Source organism: Bos javanicus, chromosome 1 (assembly GCF_032452875.1).
Source record: "Bos javanicus breed banteng chromosome 1, ARS-OSU_banteng_1.0, whole genome shotgun sequence".
Taxonomy (NCBI): domain Eukaryota; kingdom Metazoa; phylum Chordata; class Mammalia; order Artiodactyla; family Bovidae; genus Bos; species Bos javanicus.
This window is the reverse complement of record NC_083868.1, coordinates 38,689,659-38,702,361: the sequence shown is the minus strand read 5'-3', so window position 1 is coordinate 38,702,361 and position 12,703 is coordinate 38,689,659. Positions and strand designations below refer to the sequence as shown.

The 12,703-nt window shown below is 36.6% G+C and overlaps 1 protein-coding gene across 1 annotated transcript in view; it reads right to left on the bottom strand.

Moving 5' to 3' along the window:
• The window catches only part of NSUN3 (NOP2/Sun RNA methyltransferase 3), a 61,049-nt gene that overhangs the window by 35,640 nt on the left and 12,706 nt on the right, over nt 1–12,703 (bottom strand). Inside the window, exons 4-5 of the mRNA XM_061435108.1 lie at nt 6,216–6,370; nt 5,314–5,435 (exon numbers count right to left, since the gene is read on the bottom strand). Of these exons, the coding sequence (XP_061291092.1) occupies nt 5,314–5,435; nt 6,216–6,370 (277 nt within the window). The remainder of the gene's footprint in view (nt 1–5,313; nt 5,436–6,215; nt 6,371–12,703) is intronic.

The window sequence follows — 12,703 nt, the reverse complement described above, 5'->3', positions numbered from 1 at the left end:
ACGTGTGCAAGAGTTGTATATATCTTATATATTCATGTTGTATAAATTTAATAGAAGATTCTAAATTTTCTACCTCTGTATGGATAAACTGAAGAGTCCTCAATAAGTGTACAATGAATTCATATGGTTTGGGATTTCCTGTCATCACGATGCCTTCCAATAAGCTTTTCATGCCAAAAAAAAGTCAGATGACTATTTTCTTGATTATGTATAATTATTCACATGCATTAATTTTTAAAAAGAATTTCTAAAAAACTGTTAATATTACATATCTACTGATGTTACTCCTTTTAAAAATTTTAACATCAAGAAACTTCTTTTAACTAAGGTATTGATTTTCACTGAAGTATCACATTCATAAACAATAGGTGCAAGATTAATGTTTGGCTGTAGAATAATCAGTAATACAGTATTGGGTTTTCAAAAGCTAAAATTCTGAATATTATACATGTTGCCTATTTAATGTAAATATGAATGATTTCTGGTAAGTGAATAATAACCATGGAAGGCATAAAATATCTTTGAGCACCGTATCTGTCAGCAGACAAATGCAGAAACGTACAAATCCAATCTTTGACAAAATAGTACAAACAAAAAGCTTTCCTTATTTGCCGCTTAACTGTCCTTCTCACTTCTTTTGTCTCTTGAGTGCCATCTTCTGTCTCCAGTATCAGGCTAGGCAGTGTTTGCTTGCTTGCTTTCTAATTGTTCTTTGCAAATGCAAATAAGGATCTGTATCAATCCTTTATACCTCTGATGAAAACTCATACACATCAATGTATTCACTCTCTTGCATGGGCTTGCATTTAAACCTTCTATTCCTTACTGGAATAAAAGGACTGCCTTTTATTAAAAGATGGTAAAGCAATAACTAGATGAGGAAGACTTGGGAGAAAAGAAATTTCTCTGTACATGACATAGTAGTAAAAGAGCTATCTTTGATGAGAAAATTACTAGAGTTTTTTTTGGTTTTTTTTTTTTTTCATTTTTTGGAGGCAAGGGCAGGAAATAGAGAGATTGTGGCTGGCAGTATCATTTTTTTTCCTTTATCTTTTTAACCTGCAAATTTGTAGATGTCAGGGAACAAGAACCATTATCTGTGACTATAGCATTGGTATCACGCTCTTTCCCCTTTAGCATCATAATCACACAGCAAGGGGCTCAGAGTTTCAACTGCTTCAAGCGGCTCTGAAACCTCTCAGGCAGACCAGCATCAGAGGCATTGAATGCAGAGTAGCTGCTCAAGGAAAAGAATGGGAGGGGGCTGGTGTGACGGTCTTTCCCAATCACGTATAATTACATGAAAACCAACATTCACTGCGATTGCTATGTCAATTCTGCAGCCTATTAATATGCTACTAAAGTGACGTGGTGCTGAAGCCATTTCTTTTAGGGAGTAAGATAATGGGAGAGAGGGGCAGACAATAAAGAGGAGCCTCAGCTGTTGGGGAACAGGGCTGTGTGGATGTGAGGTTTACAAAGATGCATGATCTTTGTGATGATGATCAAAACGTTATATGATGTCAAGGGAAATGTATTAAACATTTCTAAACAAACTAAAACCACGCTTTTGTTATGTAAAACTAATACTAATCAAAATAAATCATGTGAATTGCTTTACATTTATGCCTAATTACCATGTAGTAAAATAATGATTATGTGATTATTTTTGTCAGATTAATTTTGCTATAAATTTAATTACATGTTTAAATTCTAAATATTCAGCCCTCATAATTTAGTGTTTTTAAACAATTATTTACTGACCCTACTCCCTCTTCTACAAGCCAGATATCAGACTGCATACTGGGAATAAAAACAGTAAGACAATCCTTCCTCCCATGGGGCTTAGTCTTGTTGGAAAAAAACAAGTACAAAGCAAATGTCAAACAGAAGAACTGACAATCAATGTATTTTTAAATGAAGGTAAGGACATGAAGGGAATACCAATCCCAGTCCTAGGGTATCAGGTAAGGCTTCAGTCCCTCAGAGCTGATCCCTGAAGACCCAGTAAAGTTAGCCAAAAGAGAGGGGAGAATGAGTTAGTAATCCAACAAAAGAAACAGGAAACTCACAGGCCTCAGAAATGAGACCATGCAAGGTGAGTTTGAGAAACTGCTCAGCTGGAACACAGTGCAAGAAGAGTCCTGAGATAGTAAGGTTAGTGAAACAAGAAGAGGACTTGAATATCATACTGCTGCTGCTGCTGCTAAGTCACTTCAATCATGTCCGACTCTGTGTGACCCCATAGACGGCAGCCCACCAGGCTCCCCCGTCCCTGGGATTCTCCAGGCAAGAACACTGGAGTGGGTTGCCATTTCCTTCTCCAATGCATGAAAGTGAAAAGTGAAAGTGAAGATGCTCAGTCGTGTCCAACTCTTGCAGGACTGCAGCCTACCAGGCTCCTCCGTCCCTGGGATTCTCCAGGCAAGAGTACTGGAGTGGGGTGCCATCGCCTTCTCTAGAATATCATACTAAGGAATTTGAAATCTTAACAGTAATAAGGACCACTGCAGACTTCAAAAAGGAGAATGACATAATCAGATTTACATTTCACATCAGATGTGGCTTTACTGTAGGGAGTAAAGTAGTAGAGCTCATACCTGGAGGTGAGCAGGGCAGTCAGAAGCCAACTGCAGTGATTTAGGTGACAGTTGCCAGGGGTTCAGGTTAGGCTATTAAGAAGAGAAAGAAGTGAATGGGCCTGAGAAATATGTAACAGGTAGAATTGAAATGTCTTAGTGATTGATTAGGTATAAGAGAAAGAGGATTTGGGGATGGATTTCTGACTCAGGCAAACGCATGATGCTATGGTATCTCAGCAAAGCGATCTATTACTGAGATAGAGAGGGGAGGAAAAGAGGCAGGTTGATGGGATTTCTATTTGATTTTTGGTGATTTTGACAGAGGAGGGGCACAGGAGAGCATTCAAAATGATGAGTTCCTCTAGAAAAATTCAGTTCTATGTGTCTGAGGAGCGTGGAGAACTCTGATAGATGACTGGATATAGAGGTGTGAGGCTAAGAACTCTGATAGATGACTGGATATAGAGGTGTGAGGCTAAGAACTCTGAAAGATGACTGGATATAGAGGTGTGAGGCTAAGAAGAAAGATCTAAGCTTAGACACATATTTGGGAGATAGCATCTTATATCAGCTGAAGCCATCAGATAAACAGAGAAGAGGGCCAACATCAGCAGCTCAAGGAAACCCAAAATTTATGGGATGACCTGATTAAGAGCCAATTAGGAAAATAAGTAGGAAGAAAGCCAGTAAAGCACATGATCACAAAAATCAGGGAAAGGAATATTTTAAGAAGGAACAAGTAGTCAACAAAGTCAAGTACAAAAGAAAATGTAGACTGGTATAGCCATTTACAATTCAATAATCTGTACCTATTCAAATGTCTGATTCTTAATTCCATTTCTTGATGTCATCCTGCGTGTCCAATGAGACAAAGAATAGTTTATAGAAGTAAAAAATAAAGAATGTAAATATCCCAAAACAGAGAATTAACTCAAATATTATAGACTTACCTTGTTGAATATGTCACAGAACTTGAAGAGAACAAAATAGATTTATGAGAATAAGACTTTAATGAATGTTGAATACAAGAAGAAGCCAGTTTCAGAACAATGCATACATGATAACAGCTGTTATTTTTTAACATATTTCCCTATGTATATGTAAGAAAAGCTACAGAAAGAGTTGGAAGAGTATACACCAAAGTCCAACAGTCAACTTTGTGAAGAAAGCTGGTATTTTGTTGGGTCTCTGGTCAAGGAGACCTTTTGCTTCATTTGTATTTTTTTTTAATTTTTACAGTGAAAATGTTTCCATGTAACAGTTGTATAATAAAACACATTTTAAATGCTATCAAGAGATCAAACAAAACTAAAATTGAGAAATAACAATGAATTTAATGGTTGTTTAGTAACTTTAATAAGCATAGATTTGGAAGAATAAAAGGAATAGAGGTTAGATTATAATGAATTGAGACAAAACAGAAGGAAAAGCAGTACATAGAATACAAAACAGAAAGTGTGGTATGGTACAGAAAGAAAAAGAAGTGAAAGAAAGATTTTTTATGAGAAGGAAGAAAAATGATATTCTCAGGCAGCCTCGCTGCTGATAGGTTAAAAAAAATTAGAGATAACAAAGCTAATAAGGCACCAAAAGACCTGGTGCCTGTTGCAGTGTCAGGCATAACAATGGCAGAGTCTGGAATAACAGAAGTAACTTACTAAAGAGCCAGATCAAGGAAGTTTAGGTGAGAAAAAAAGATTTATTATGGTTGGATCTATGCAAAAACCCAAAACTAATAACCAAAGAGAAGAGAAAGGTGGAAAAGAATTCTCAAAATATCTTAGGGTTATAGCAAATGAAGGGCTGACATTGGAAGAATACAAATAAATAGTCTAATTGCAAGATGAGAAATGTTTTAAGGACCGGCTGGTTGGTGCTACCTGGAATGACCAGAATGAGCTGAGACATAATCTGGTACAAGAACAAGACTATGTATTAGTGTCGGTTGTTAACACTTAGGAAATGGTGTATGTTCATTGCTATGAATCAATCAGAAGTTGGAAGTAAAGCATGTTGTCAGCAGGGCGTATCAACTATTACTCATTCTCCTTCAACATGTAAGAAGTGATGAGTGATAAAGCATCATTTAAGTATATTTAACATAGTCCAAGAATTTTGGTTCAGCATTAAACAGTAGGAATTGCTTAGGATTAGGGTATAAATATAAATCTCTTTTGAAACCAAAGCAGGATGTCCCCAAATGGCTTTGTTCTGAAGAAACCAAGTCTCTCTTGGTGGTCATGCCTTTCTGGAAGTCTTAGAGGAGAGAGAAGTGCTAACAACAATCTAAAACTTCTTACTCACCCAGAACAATGTGTCCTTACTGAAAAAAAGAAAAAAGAAAAAAAAAACATCCTGGTCCAAAGCTACCCTTACAGAGGGGCTATTCACATCCTGGTGAAAGAATAGTGTGATGAACCCTATGCTTTGGATGGTCCTGATAAGCAAACAACTTTAAATCACAATAAAATCATTTGTGTCCTTTAAAAGACAATGCATACCAACACTGGATTTCATCGAGGGGGTGGTGAGTGGGAGGGCAGAGGTGACATTACAACATGAGACTCAAAAGGAAGAGACTGAGAATTTTCTGGGTGCAGACGTCAGAGAATTAATTATTGACACCTACACAGGAAACTCTCCATTTGGGCACTGCCCTGCGTCATGTTTTGTCATGCCTACTGAAATTATATTAGAAACCAAAATAAATTTTTGTATTAATAGCTCTCACCTTAAGAGTTCCATCTGTAGAAGAGGCAAATTTCTCCTTTGGCTTATCCTACAGGCAGCCTTCTGAGAATCAGAAGAGAACAACCAACTTCGATCATTTGAACATGGAGCATCAACTAACACCTATAGAAAAAAATGACACGTAAGCCAAGCATGCACAGAAAACATATCCTCAGACACAAAGTATATAGGGGAGCTTCATAAATTGTGGCAAAAATTAGCAAATAAATAAGTAAATTTATTTTAAAACTGAAAATACACCATGGTAAGTTGTTTACAACATTTCTTCACTAATACCTTACAAAAGAATCTCCTGTGACTTTCAGCATTTAGGTCTTTTTCAGTGGAGAAGGGGAATGAGAGGACTAAAAGTCTACTAATGTCTACTAATATTTCATATTCTTGTTGACTACAGCAAAAACTTTTACAAAAGTTACTCATTTTATTTATTTTTTTAAAGTTACTCATTTTAAACAGACGTTACTATATTCCTGAATTCTCAGCATTTCTATTTAAGAACTAACAATTCAATTTCAGTTTACTGAAATGCTGTCTTTTTCTTCCACTGTTGTACTCTGATACGAAATGCTACCGAATTAAAGCAATACAGTGCACATGTTTGTGTACTGACTCAAGATAATATCTGATCTCTTCCTGAGTATCTTTGAGGTACCTGGAAATAAAAAGCATTCTATAATCCCCAATCCCAATGTTACCGCTTCCTTTGAACATGCTGACCATCAAATAAAAACTGCTTCCATGTTCACTTTATCAGCATTTCCCAGGGTATGGAGAAACTGTATCCAGCTATGTCTGGAAGCAGATGGGAAATAACCACAACAAAGCAACATAACAGTAGTATCACCGGGAGTCTATCGGTCTGTCACAATGTAACAAAAGTACCTTGTCAAAGGTTTCAGGCTGGGCATCTCCCATTTCTCTGCCATCCAATTCAGACACTTTAATTACATTTACCAAAGGCTGTGGGATGAAAGATTCTAAGGTCTGCCTCAGCCACCTCAATCTCAGGCTATCGTATTCATTACAATGAAGATAACCTAAATATAAAGGATTAAAAAGTTTTTTAAAAAAATGAACACAATCGAATTGTTAAATTTCCACTTTTGATCAAATAAATTTCAGAAATACATTGGTTCATCATAATTATACAGGAACAGGGCTGAGAGGTAAACATTATGATTATCTTATTTTTAAAGACTTAAGTACACTCACAAACACTTCATAAAACATTTACCATAGTCATACCTACAGAGCCTCTCAGAAGCTCTCACCATTTATTCATTCAAATTTAATTCTGAAGGTAAAAACCTTTAGAGAAGTATAGATTCCTAAAGATATACTATACAACCAATACCTTAGACACAGTTCTCTCCTAAAGCTCTTAAGAGTAAATGATATATAAAGTTCCTTCCAGGTCAGAACACCTCGATTTTAAATAAAGGAAGGTATGTGGCATGTGGAAAAAAGCATGTAAAGTGTAACTGGCTTTATGATAAGAAAGTCATAGGCTCAAATTAAGAATTGTGAGACTCTGGAAAACTGATTCAGCTCTCCTAAAGAGTCTCACTTTCCTTATCTGTAAAATGGGGGCTATAATAGTGAAGGAGTTTAGAACACTCCACTCCAAAATATGCTGCTTTGGCATACTGATTATTTTGAGTAAAAAGCACTTGAATAACAGCAGATGTGGGAAGGGCATTGTGACCTATCTTTTTCTTACTGAAAGCAGGAGATGAACTCCCATGTGAAAGATACCCTCCCTATAGCAAGAGGAAAGAATATTCTTATCACCAGAGATAGGGAGTCAAGGCCAAGAGAAAAAATACGTGTATGCTTTACTCCTGTCACCCTGTCTTATGTCAGCCACTGCCAGAAGCCCTAATAGGATACAGGAGAAATTTTACTACCCCTACCTTACAAAGTGGTTGTTAAGATGAAATGCTACACCTTAAACTTATACAGTACTGTATGTCGATTGTATCTCAATGAAACTAGAAGGAAAAAAAAAAAAGATTAACTGTGATAATTTAGTAACATATCTAGCATGTGTGATGTGCTTAGTCACTCAGTCATGTCTGACTCTGCGACCCCATGGACTGTAGCCTGCCAGCCTCCTCTGTCCATGGAATTCTCCAGGCAAGAATACTGGAGTAGGTAGTTGTTCCCTTCTTCAGGGGATCTTCCCAACCCAGGGATTGAACTCAGGTCTCCCGCATTGCAGTCAGATTCTTTACCATCTGAGCCACGAGGAAGCCCATATCTATCTAGCATAGAACTACAAAAGGAGTAACAAGAAATGTTCATAATGTTAGTGTAAGTTGCTCATTCATGTCCGACTCTTTGAGAACCAACAGACTGTAGGGCGCCAGGCTCCTCTGTCCATGGAATTCTCCAGGCAAGAATACTGGAGTGGGTTGCCATTCCCTTTTCCAGGGGATCTTCCCAACCCAGGGACTGAACCCAGGTCTCCTGCATTGCAGGCAGATTCTGTACCATCTGAGCCATCAGGGAAGCCCATTCTTTCATCAACAGTTCTTTTAGCATTTAACTGCAAAAGTAGTAACAAGAAATGTTCATAATGATTGCTAACAACACATGTAGTAGCAGTGGCTTCCCTGGTGGCTCAGTTGGTAAAGTCTGCCTGTAGTGTGGGAGACCTGGGTTTGATCCCTGGGTGGGGAAGATCCCCTAGAGAAGGAAATGGCAACCCACTCCAGTAGTATTCTCGTCTGGAGAATTTCATGGACAGAGGAGCCTGGTGGGCTCTAGTCCATGGAGTCACAAAGAGTTGGACATGACTGAGTGACTAATTTTCACTTTTCTTATAGTGGTAATTATTATCTTGAGTCCCTATTAAGGGCTAGGCACTGTTCTAAGACTTTATATGTAGTAACATATTTAATCCTCACAAACCTCAAGTAGATAATTTTATTATCATTTCTCTTTTTTCTGATAAGGAAACCGAGGCAAAGAGAAGTTAAGCAATTTGCTCAGGTTTACACAGCAGGAAACCAAGATCCCTTGGTTCCAGAGCCCACCTACTTTTCAGCACCATGCTATGCTGCTTCTCAGAAATAGAAGGTATTTAGCAAATTGTTCTCTCCCTAAAAAAAAGTGTTTTGTTTTTCCTATAGTTAAATATATATTTATCAATGTTTATATATATTTATTATAGTAACATAAAATTCATATAATATTAAAGACAAGTATATTTTCAAATGCACAAAAGTATAAAGAACACCAAAAATTACCTAAAATTCAGTCTTCAAATAAGCATCATTTAACATTTTCATTAAATAATCCTACCATATCTCTTTATGTCTACACTTACATATAAAACCAATATAAATGGAATTGTATTTTTGTAGTGTCTTTTTTCCATCTTACTCTTTATCTCCCCACTCTGTCAACTGCCCAACCACCCATCAAAAGGAACCTATATTATTAATCTGATATACATATGCTTATATAATTATCTGCATATACAGAATTTTATTTACACACTTTTCTGTCTCCTGACTTTCCACATATCAATACTTCAAAGGTAATACCACCAATCAATCAGCAGAGATGCAAATCATTTTTAAAGGTTGATGAATAGTATATAGAAAAAAAATGTGTCCTCTTTTATTCAACCATTGCCAATTTCTGGGCATTCACACAACTGTCATTTATAATAATATACTTTTGAACTGTGGTGTTGGAGAAGATTCTTGAGAGTCCCTTGGACTGCAAGGAGATCCAACCAGTCCACCCTAAAAGAATTCAGCCCTGAATGTTCATTGGAAAGACTGATGCTGAAACTGAAACTCCAATACTTTGACCACCTGATGCGAAGAACTGACTCATTTCATGGCTGCAGCCACTGTTCACAATGATTTTGGAGCCTAAGAAAATAAAATCTGTCACTGCTCCCATTTTCCCCCTTCTATTTGCCATGAAGTGGTGGAATTGGATGCCATGATCCAAGTTTTTTGAATGTTGAGTTTCAAGCTAGCTTTTTCAGTCTCCTCTTTCACCTCCATCAAGAGGCTTTTTAGTTCCTTTTCATTTTCTGCAATTAGAGTGGTATCATCTGTATATCTGAGGTTGTTGCTATTTCTCCCAGCTATGTTGATTCCAGCTTGCAATTCCTCCAGCCTGGCACTTCGTATCATGTATTCTGCATGTAAGTTAAATAAGAAGGGTGACGTTATACAGTGCTGACATACTCCTTTCCCAATTTTGAACCAGTCCATTGTTCCATGTCCAGCTCTAATTGTTGTTTCTTGACTTGCATACAGGTTTCTCAGAAGACAAGTAATGTGGTCTGATACTCCCATCTCTTCAAGAATTGTCTACAGTTTGTAGTGATCCACACAGTCAAAGGCTTTGGCATAGTCAATGAAGCAAAAGTAGATTTATTTCTGACTACTTTGCTTTCTCCATGATCCAACAAATGTTGGCAATTTGATCTCTGATTTCTCTGCCTCTTCAAAACCCATCTTGTACATCTTTAGTTCTCTGTTCCCATAGTGCTGAAGCCTAGCTTGAAGGATTTTGAACTCAGAGGATGGTATCAATTTAGGGAGCGGTTTCAGAAAGGAGTAGAAAATCACCTTAAAGCTTCATTTGTACAGGTAGAACATTCTTTTTTTAGTCTACATTGTTTATTTTGGGTGGTTTTTGGAGGATTCACTAATGCAACCTACGGATAGGTGTCTGAAAGCTTTTGTCTTAGCCTAAAATTACTAGAAAACAGCCTAAGACAAAAGTTTACATCACAGAAGGGTACGATCCCAGGGAAGCAAGACTGAGAAATAAAAGGAAGTAAATCATGCAAGGAGGGAGCAAAAATGTAAGAGGGTTTGTAATCAAGCTGGCTATGGCTTTGTTCAGTTAAATTTCATTCCACTTTTCTTTTTTCTGGTTTAAATATCTTATATTCTATTTCTGTTCTTTTAGTGGTAACCCTAAAGCATTTAACATGTATATGTAAAAGAAAAACCTAAAATAAATCAATCTACACCATTTTTCCTAAAAGATGCAAGAATCTCATAACATTTCCTCCTAAATAAGATGCTATTGCATTGTATATTGGGATTTGCGCTTATATTTTTTAACTGTATAAAATGTTATTATCATTGTCTTCTATATCCAATGACTGTTAGATTTTCCCCATGTATTTCTCACTTTCTTCTTTCTTCAATTATTTTTGTATCTTCCATTTTCCACCTAGGATGGCTTTCCCTTTTCCTTCAGAATTGCTCGTGACAAACTCCACTCTTGCTCTCTGTCTAAAAGAAAAGTCTAATTCACTTTTTCTCTTCAAGGATATTTTGATGAATGTATTTCTGGATTGACACTCATCTTTTCTTAGCACATTGAAAACATCATTCCTCTGAATGCCAGCTTCCATTATTACACTTAGAGGTCATTCTTCAGTCCAACTGTTGTCCTTTGAAGGTAGACTGTCTTCTCTGGCTGCTATTAAGATGGTTTTTTATTTTCATAATTCTGCAACTTCACTATAATGGTCTATACTGGCTTAGCTCTGATTACAAAGTTTCAGAGGTTATGTCCACTCTTCCCCTACCACTAAAACTGAAAACAATCTTCCTTTCAGTTCTTTGGAGAGGACAATTTCTTCCTAGTTTACCTTATTGCAGGGAAAAGTATTTTGGAGTCTCAGGTTTATACAAGTTAATCTCCTAATAGATGCTTTAATTGAGCACACTCTGGCTTCTTTTATCCACACATGTTCATGAAGCAGTAAGTTTTCCAGGTGAAGCAAAAAAAAAAAAAAAAAAGCTCTCAAGTGAAAACCCAGCTTCAATGCTCAATTTACCTCCCAGGTTCTCAAACTGTTAACTTTCAGCCACTGAGTATTTGGAGAACATCGACAGACTTTAAAAGATTTTGCTTTTCTTTAATATTATATCCCACACTTTTAAGTTATTTTCAACCGGAGAGTTGGCTAAAACACACCGTTTGTCATATCACAGGAAACAGACGTCTTAGTTACCTCTCTATCCTTCAGAGCTCTACACCTACCATGCAATGCCTCACACAGAGTATGTGCTCACCAAATGTGGCTCATGTGATGTAAAATATGGCATTATGATAAAGATATTTAAATTGCTAAAACTGAAAATCAGGGCAGCTTTTCATTAAATTGTAGCTTTAGTCAAGATCCTCAATTCAGCATTTTAAAGTAACTCTCAGTTGAAATACAGTTTTATGCTATATTACAGTTTGGTCTAGACAGATTTTATCTGAAATAGGATTAGACTGGTTAAACTTTAAAAAATATATAATATAAGGCATTACAATCCAAGTTTCATATACACACATACACACAGACTCACTACACTGAGAAAAAATTAATTTTCAAGCTTAAATTGCCAAAAATAAACCAAATCTTTTTTTTTTTTTCTCATCTAAGTAGAAAAAGGGATAAATTTAACAAATTCTTGAAAAAGCCATTGAGGTTTTTCATGAATAGCATTTGGAGTCTCAGCTTTACTTTTTCTTTTTTCTACTACATGCTCAAAATTATCACTGTTGTTATTATTTCCAAAAAGAAGATCCATCTAATGCAGGGAGTTCTTGGAAGGCTTTCTAGGAAAGCTGATTTCTGAGTGAAAACCTGAAGAATGGAAAAGAATTAGCAAAGGGGAAGAAGGGGAAAATGGTACCTGTAGGGTGTGCAAAAGGCTCAGAGGGAGAAGGGCAAAAGCAATTCAGTAAAGACTCTGACTAACGTTCTCTATCACCAAAAGCTAACGAGATGTAAAAAGGGTATTATTGACAGCAAAGAGAATTTCATGTCAACCCTCAGCAAGAAAGTTGATCAAGCCACTCTATCAAACTGGGTCATTCTTAACTTCTTAATGCTTTCCTATTCAGAATCAAAGGTAGTTTTGTTTGTTTTTTTTTTCTCTCTTTTTTTATGAACACCAGGACATTACAAAGCCTCCACTGACAAAAACAGAACAATAAAAAACAATGGACAGTCCCTCACCATGCTAACAGGTAGGAGCAGCTAGACCAGAAGAGTAGACTAATTTTTTTTAATCATCCTAAAATATGAGCTTTTCAATTATTCAAAGCTGTGAGCCTCCTGACCCAGAATAAAGGCCAGTACTGATCTGAAGAAATTCAGAGGATAAATGCACATTTAGTGCAGCCATCATTTTAAGTTTTGCTTATAAAAGCTTTTTTTTTAGCATGGCATCTGCATTCCAGATTCAAGCACTGTAGCTAACCTAATTTGGGATTTGAGCATCAGCATGAAGACATCTGTACTTCTTAGTAAACCATTATCATTAGCCCTTCTTAGATGAAAAGCTACTTTACTTGGACTACTGCCTGTAACTCATTGCCCTTGA